Source organism: Budorcas taxicolor, chromosome X (assembly GCF_023091745.1).
Source record: "Budorcas taxicolor isolate Tak-1 chromosome X, Takin1.1, whole genome shotgun sequence".
NCBI classification, from domain to species: domain Eukaryota; kingdom Metazoa; phylum Chordata; class Mammalia; order Artiodactyla; family Bovidae; genus Budorcas; species Budorcas taxicolor.
In genome coordinates this window covers 77366044-77374599 of record NC_068935.1, presented here as the reverse complement: position 1 = coordinate 77374599, position 8556 = coordinate 77366044, and the positions used below count along the sequence as shown (strand labels likewise).

Genomic DNA, 8556 nt, shown 5'->3' with positions numbered 1-8556 from the left:
TTCTCTTTGGACTGTTAGAGGAAATTCTTTTTGAATTCGTCTTATATTTGCTTACATTTCTCTTCATACTGTTCACTTTGTTTTCTTCATATTTCTTTGAACACAGCAAATAAATAGCTTTTCCTCTTTACTTGTTGTTGCAAACACAGCAGCCGCAGCAACAACAACAATGGAAGGGGTTGGGAGGCTGAGGTGCTCAACTTTACAGCAAAATGCCCGCTAATTAAAAATAGAAAGGAATTTCTAGAAAACAGAAACAGAGATTCGCCATGTTTCCGACCACCAAAGCAATAATCAAACCAGACCCAGAGCCCTGAATAAAAGCTAAGGCCGGGAGGTGAGAACGTTTTTGGAGAACAGACTACCCACATGGGATCAGAATATCATGCCACAGACTGCTTATAAAATCAAAAAGGTACCTCTACCATGAAACGATCTCTACAACAACACCTTAAATAAGTGATCAGACTCAGTAATGCCAACTGTAGCAATGACAGCTAGACAAACTGAACTTGGGGGCCTACAGATGGGAGGCTCACGACCTATTTAATATCCTTGCCAAGAATATTAAATCTGAAGACATAAATCTAAACAAGAGGAAAATATCAGGCAAAGGCATACTGTGGACACTTGACAAGCAAACGAGCCCAGGCTCCATGACGTGAAACTGTCATTGCCGTGGAAGATTTAAGTTGAGGGACTGCTTGGGACTGCAGGATACTAAAGAGACATGACAACTGAATGCAGTGTGTGATACTTGATTGAACTGTGGATCCTCAAAAGGATATTATTGGGACAATTGGGGAAATTTGACTATGGACTCTATATGGACTTAGATAACACTATCACCTCATTGTTAAATTCCTTCGACGTGATAACAGTACTGTGGTCAGACGGAAGAGTATCCTAGTTCTTAGGAGACAGATTCTGAAGTAATTGGATGAAGTGTTTGGAACCGTTACGTGGTGAAGCAAAAAAGAAGAAGAAAAAGAGAGCGAGAAAGCAATGGGATAGTAGGAATCTAGGTAAAAAGAATGCTTACTCTTTATGCATTTTCAAAATAAAAAGCTGAGGAAAATGGATTGCTCGTGTTTTAGAGTTATGCATTGAAGTATTTCCCAATAAAATAAGAAAATTTCTGATGTTTTCTTGAAAATAGTCCGGGAGAGGGGTAGGGGAGAAGGTATGTGCGAATCGAGTTTGGCTATAAGTTGTTGCTGGTTGCAGTTGGGTGATGGGATAATCGGAGGTTCCTTCACTCTTCTCTCGTGTACAATGGTTCTCAGAGTGTGGTTCCCTTCCAACAGCATCTGCATCACCAGGGAACTTGTCAGAAAAGGACACTCTGGGTCTCACTCCAGAACTTTTAATCTGAGACTATAGATGTGGAGCTCAGCAATCTGTGCTTTAACAAGCTCTCTGTGTGATTCTGCCGCAAGCTCACATTTCAGGACCACAGCCCTACTGTCATGAACTTGGAGACTGAAAATTTGTATACAAGCTCTATTTGCAAGGGTTTGAAATAATCCACAGTATATTTTTTTTAATTAACTTATTTTTTATTGAGGGATATTTGCTTTACAGAATTTTGCTGTTTTCTGTCAAACCTCAACATGAATCAGCCATAGGTATACATATATCCCTTCCCTTTCGGAACTCCCTCCCATCTCCCTCCCCACCCCACCCCTCTAGGTTGATACAGAGCCCCTGTCTGACTGTCCTGAGCCATACAGCAAATTCTCGCTGGCTATCTATTTTATATATGGTAATGTAAGTTTCATGTTACTCTTTCCATACATCTACCCTTTCCTCCCCTCTCCCCATCACAGTAAAATTTTTTTAAAGTAAATAAAACAGGCCTCCGAGCTTAGTGGTCAACCTAGTTTAGTGGTCAAGTTTTAATGAAAAGTTTCAAGACAGATAATACTAATCTTACATGAACACTGCCAGAGGATAGCAAAGAGGGCAACTAAGTTGCTCCACTTAGTAGTCTATGAGACTAGAAAACCTTGACCCTGGAACCAGAGATTATGCTCTGAGGAGAGAAACATCAAGTCAATCTTGCTCATGAACAGAAGACAGGCAAATTCCAGGCAAAACTTTAGCAAAGGGAGCCCACCAGTGTACGCAAAAGATGATACACTGTGATGTATAGCTACGTCTATCCTAGGAGAGCAAATCTGGTGGAAGGGGGCACGAGAGAGGCTTGGGTGTTGCTAATATATTCTGCTGCTTGCTCCAGGTGCTAACTGAATGCATATGTTTAATTTTTGAAAACTCACTAAGATGCACACACATGACTTTGATTCTTTTTTGATTATAAGATATACTTCACTAAAAAATTTGAAAGCAATCTTATAAATAACCCTCATTATATTAACAGATCCAAATGAATAGAGTCCTGATCATTTCAATAGAGGCCCCCCAGTTAAAATCCAATTGTCTGTTCATGATTTTTAAGACAAACTTATTAAACTAGAAATATAAGGGATGCTCCTTAATCTGATAAAGGGAAAGAAGGAAAGAAAAAGAGAGAGGAGGGAGAGAGAGAGAGAGGAAGAAAAAAGAAACAAAAGTGAGAAGGAAGAAATTAAAGAGGAAGGGAGGAAAGACAGTAAAAGGAGAAAGAGAATGAAAGAGAGAAAGCAAACAATGAAACAAACACAGAAAGCCCGTTTTAATATGGACATGTTGGCAACATTCTGTTTAATATTAGGAACAACCCAAAGATGCCCAGGTTTGCCATCTCCATTTGACCTTGTAGTGGATGTCCTAGCCAGCCAGTAAGGAACTTGTAAACTGATTATCTTACTTCTGTTGCTCACAGATTCACAGAAAACTGCAGACCACCTATAGACACATGATAAAATGTCACAGAGTTTAGCACGGTGGCTGACTTTGAGATCAATATATATATATATATATATATTTTTTTTTTTAAGTCAAATGGATTTCTATAAATTAGATAGAGATAGAAAATGTCATTTTGAACAGATATCAAGCACCAGAGCAACAAGATTCCAGAGAATCTTGAAAGTGCAAGTCGCTCAGGTCATGTCTGACTCTTTGCGACCCCATGGACTGTAGCCCACCAGGCTTCTCTGTCCTTGGGATTCTCCAGGCAAGAATACAGGAGTGGTTTGCCAGTTCCTTCTCCAGGAGATCTTCCCGACCCAGGGACCGAACCCGGGTCTCCCGCATTGCAGGCAGATTCTTTACTGTCTGAGCCACCAGGGAATATCTTGGGATAAATACAAAAAGGATGTACAAAATCTGAAGGTAAAAAAGATAAAACACTAAGCTGAAGGATTCCAATGTTAAAGAAGACCCACAAAAATAGAGAGCCATTCCATGTTGGTGACTAGGAAGGCTGAATATCATAAAGATAGTCAATTCTCCCTTAACTGATCCACAGATTCAATGAAAATGTAATCCAAATCTACCGCAGATGAGTTTTCAGGGAACATGACATGCTGATCCTGACATTTACATTTTTGAGTTTAGGAAGGACAAAAGGCAAAGAATAGCAAAGATATGCCTGGAAATGATGAATAAGGTGTGAGGACTTGTCCCACCAGAGATCAAGATGTCCTACTAACAGACAAAAAGGAAGAGAGCATAGTACTGGCCCAGGAATAGATCGACTTATCTGTGGAACAGAACAGGGAACTCAGAGACACGAATGAAGACCAGAACGACTCCACACACCGCCAATTGTTCCCTGGGGCTGCGATATCGGATTTCGAATTGAGAATCCCTGACATAGGAATACGGAGGGATCTTAAAAACACAGGCCGAATTTTGTACAAGTAATTTACAGAATACCAAGGATGCCTGTTTAAAATGCTTGCATATACAGTATTTCACGGGGCTTCCCAGGTGGCGCTAGTGGCAAAGAATCCTCCTGTCGACGCAGGAGACTTAAGAGACATAGGTTGGATCCCTGGATCGGGAAGATCCCATGGAGAAGGAAATGGCAACCCACTCCAGTATTCTCGCCTGGAGAACGTCATGGACAGAGGAGCCTGGCGGGCTATAGTCCACAGGCTCGCAAAAGAGGCGGACACGACTGAAGCAACTTAGCACACAGTATTTCACATCCAAAAAGCAAAGAGTTTGGGAAACAAGGTTTGGGGAGCACAAAGCTCCACTTCATTTCCGGAGTCGAAAGGCAGGCTGGGTAAAGCCACCCAGCAGGCGGAGGAGTGTGAGGGAGGTGAAGCGAGCGGGCGGGGCTTCAGTCGTGACCTTCAGACGAACCTGAAGCTCATTGGTCACTGACCGCAGCGGTGGGAGGTGAAAAGCAGAGCTGGAAGCTCATTTGTCTTTTGAAGGAAGGGCGGGAAAGCGACTGAGAGCTGGGTCTTCCCTCGGGCCTCCTGTCCCAGTAGATTGATCCTGACCTGCTGGAGGCTGAGGTAACCATAGAGTGGCATCAGGAATAGGACCCTCATTCTCCGCACCTCTTCCTTCCTCCCTCCCTCCCGCTCTGGATCCCCAATCCCTCTTCTCTCCTCCACCTCCGCAGGGTACCTGTATCCCACCCCGCCCCACCCCTCCCCCCACTCCACACCCCACACCCCACCCTTCCTCGGCTGAAGTCCTGTGAGATGATCGCTTGCTCCAGACGCCTGACCCCTGGCCTCTGGCCGCTGGGGCAGGGCTTATGTCCCGCCACCCCCACCGCCGCCCACCTCATGATTCTGAGGTGGGGGTGACAGGGAACGGTTGGGTAACCCGAGAGGAGGGAGGTGGCGACCTCTGGGTTTGGGAGGAGGGGGTGCTGTGCTCAAGCATAATTGTTGACGTTGCTGGAGAGGAGCAGGGAAGATTGTTGGGAGGCTGTGGAGGGAATGCGTGGGTTTGCATGAAAGCAGAGAGGGTGTGCTGCTGCAAGAGGACAATTAGTGCAGGGAGGAGTTGGCTGTTGACTAGATCAGGGTCTGGCGTTCGACAGGGGACTCAGCAAACATCTACTTGGTACGTCGATGAGGGGAGGAATGAAAGTAATCATTGACAGAAGGGCTTGAGATGCAGCAGAAGTATAAGATTTCATGATATGATATGATTTCAGGGTGTCACTTTAGAGAGGGAGCAAGAAAGTAATTAAGATTTTGATAGAGTACAAGAAAAAATTGGAATGGAAGATGAGAGGAAAATTGAATGTAGGGCATACATGAGACCAATAAAATAGAATTGAGTGCAGGACATAAGAATCATGAGTAGGGAGTGGATGAATGCAGGAGGTGAGGAAGACAATTGTGGAAAGGGATGCCAGGAATAGTAGTTGGGCATAGCAGAGTACAGGATGATAAACATGAGACAGGGAAGTAGTATTTGTTGAAGGAGGCACGAGAGTGCATGTGTATGCCTGACGGGGTCAGGGGTCCGTGTGAAGTGAAGGTGAGCAGGGGGAGTAATAATTGGATTGGAAGTATACAGGACCCACGCCCAGAGTTTCTTGGAACTGGCCTATATGTGAGTGGGGCTTCCTGGGAAGGAGGCTACATGAGCAAGAAGGGAGGGTGCAATCTCATTTCAGCAGTGAGCTGGATGGAGAAGAATCCAGCCACCTCAGATGGGGTTTTCCAGGGGCAGAGGAAGTACGTAGAGGGTAGGGGATCATGTGGCCACCCTGACCCCCACTCCTTGCCCTAGAACCATGGATCCCAATGAAATGCCTGCTATGCCCTGCTCCCTCCCCGACTCCACCACTGGACTTGAGACCAGAGCCCCATGTGGGATTGAACTTGGCCCCAGAAGATCTATAGATCACTGTGCCCGCTGCCACAACCACGGCATCACTGACCAAATCAAGGACGAGGAGCACCTCTGCCTCTTCCAGGCCTGCGAGTGTGACAAGTGTGTTCCCTTCTCGTGAGTATGGCATCTGACAAGGGGAGGGGAGTAGGCCTCCTCTAAAGGTGACTGACCTTAGACCCGCAATCCTCCCACTTTAGGGAACACTACAGCATCTTGCCTGCTGAACGTGACTTGAAGGTGGAGCAGGGGCCATACGTAAGGAGGCGCCCGACTCGAGGACGGATAAGGAGCGGGACTACCTCTCCCAGAGCTCACAGCCGTGCCAAGAAGTTGGGCGCTCGAGCAAGAGTCCCCAGTGAGTGTCTCTGGCCAGGGAGGCAGTTGGAGTTTCGGGTGTAGGGAGCATGCGTAGTTCTGTCACCAGTCATATCACCCAGTTTCTGTGTGGCTTTACTCCTTGGGAAAGTTACTCTTCAGGCCTTAGCTTCCCCAACTATAAAAATGCCATCAGTATTACCTACCAAGTGTTGGTGGGAAGGAGAGATCTGGGAAATCAAAAAGGGCCTAGAGTGGGACAGGTTGGGGGTGAGGTAGAGTGGGATGGGGTCAGAGGGTAAGGCTCACCTAAGCCGTCCCCAGCGTCTCACAGTTGGGAAGGAGAACATCACGCCTCAGCTCGAGGCTCACCCCTGTGCAATCCCCGAGGAGGAGTCCGGGGCCAGTGTGGGAAGCTCTGACCTCAGCCACTGCTCAGAGCCCTTCCTGTGTCCTGAAGACCTGGGTACCATCTCTAACCCTACTACAACTTGCCATATGACCCTGAGGGAACACTACTTCTCTATGGGTCTCATAGTCCTCAGTCCCAAAATGAGGACGAGGACTAGGTGGTCTTGAAGGTCTTCTCAGCTCTGGCATTCTGGGCTCCTATCCTTGTCCCCAAATATGCCCACATCTCCTCTCCATGGCTGGCTTGGTTCCTGACTCCAACCTGTGCTCTCTGTTCCCGCAGACGATCTTCCAAGGCACTCTGCTGCTCGGTCAAGTCTTGGACTCTTTGTCTCTGTCCTGGACTCCAGCACCCTTGAAGAAGCAACTAACAATTTCTCTTTTGAGGAAGTCATACAGATCCCCTGCCCTGCCCAGCAGGTGAGTAGAGTGAGAAAGACCACGGGGCTACTTGTATATTGTGTTACTGAGTGTCCAAACCTTCTGCTTAAGGCTCTGGAGCTAGAAGGAGGAGATGGAGGCAGTACAGGGCAACTGGGGGCGGGGGGCGAGGTGGAGGAAGGGGAGGAGGAGCAGGCATCTCAGACTTAGGGGCAACAACAGGGCTCTCCCAGCTTTGCCTTTCCCAATTTGCGAGACTTTGGACAAGAGACTTTACATATCCGAGCCTCTATTTCCTACCAGTGTGCTGAGAGGGGACAGTGTTCTACACCTATAGAGAACTGCCGACCCATTGGGAAAGACCCTGATGCTGGGAAAGATTGAGGGCAGGAGAAGGGGGTGACAGAGGATGAGATGGTTGGATGGCATCACCGACTCAGTGGACATAAGCTTGAGCAAACTCGGGGAGATAGTGAAGGACAGGGAAGCCTGCCATGCTGCAGTCCGTGGGGTCACAAAGAGTCAGACATGATTTAGCAACTGAACAACAGCAACAACATAGCATTGAAAAGAGGACCAGCACAAGGCCTGCCACATCGCAGGCCTTTGACAACTGGAGGCTGTTATTCCACATGAAACAAATAGATGGAATAGAAGCTTCTGCTGAGAAGGGGAGCCGTAATGGTGAGGGACACCATCTCGCCCAGGCCAGAGTCTAATAACCATCAGAGAAAGTGTCCTGGAGAGGAGTCAAGCTGGCCCTTCAAGCCCCTTGGGGATTGGGGAATATAAGGGCAAGAACCAGTCCCCGGACAGGAACAGTAATCACGTCTCTCCAGGTGCCTTGCAGATTAAAACGCAGACACCTCTGATTTCCCATAAACTTTACTGTTGCTCCAGGAGTTTTAAAAAAGCTGAGAGGAATTAGTGTCTCTGGAAAGATACAGGAAAAAGAAAAAATGGAAAAGAAGACAGGCCAGGCAGGGGAAGCGACTTGTCTAAGCCACAACACCTAATGGCCATTCAGATTCCCACATGCAGATATTGTAAAATCTTGGCCCCCTCCCCACTGGTAGTACGTGCCTGCCAAAGGGATAAATCCCCTGGTCTCTCCTTTCCTTGTCCCTAGACACTCAACTCTGATCCTCCAGCCCCACGCCACCCTTAACCCCCTTCTACTGCAGCCACAGATTCTGGGAAGATTGTGGCCTCCAGAACCCTGGCAGGGGCCAAGCTTAGTAAGGAGAAGAGCAGAAGGCCTCAGGGTAGCTGGGGACTGAAGGGGCATGGAGGGAGTGTGGGTTCCCAGCTCCCATTCTCTGACATCCTTTGTTTTCAGGCTCCCGAAGCTTCCAACCAGGCCTCGGTTTCTGCCTCCTCAGAGTGGCAGCGAAAACTGGAAGCAGCCGAGGCTCTGCTGGCTCTGAGAGAATCTTCCTAGGCCCCTTCTGGCACCATCTCTCTGCTCCAGCCCTGCGTTGCTCCAGGTAGCCTGGTCTTTGAAAGGAGAACAAGGGGTTGGGGACAGCTGGGAAATGGGAGGCTGTTGTGGTAAGCAGGGGCTAACTGGGAAGTCAGAGTTAGAGGGAGGTAGGGGGGTTGAACTTCTTTGGACCCAGGCTGCCAAGCTCCTCTGTCGGACTCTCGAAGTGGCAGTAGGTGGTTGTCCAGAGAATCACTGAGCGT

At 47.6% G+C, this 8556-nt stretch overlaps 1 protein-coding gene across 1 annotated transcript; it reads left to right on the top strand.

The window, feature by feature from the left end:
- Positions 1 to 5662: 5662 nt before the first annotated feature.
- On the top strand, positions 5663 to 8311 carry LOC128069370 (doublesex- and mab-3-related transcription factor C2-like). Its single transcript, XM_052662597.1, has 4 exons — positions 5663 to 5877; positions 5961 to 6118; positions 6773 to 6909; positions 8210 to 8311. Exons 1-4 carry the CDS (start codon positions 5663 to 5665, stop codon positions 8309 to 8311), a joined length of 612 nt encoding a protein of 203 aa, XP_052518557.1.
- Positions 8312 to 8556: the final 245 nt, after the last annotated feature.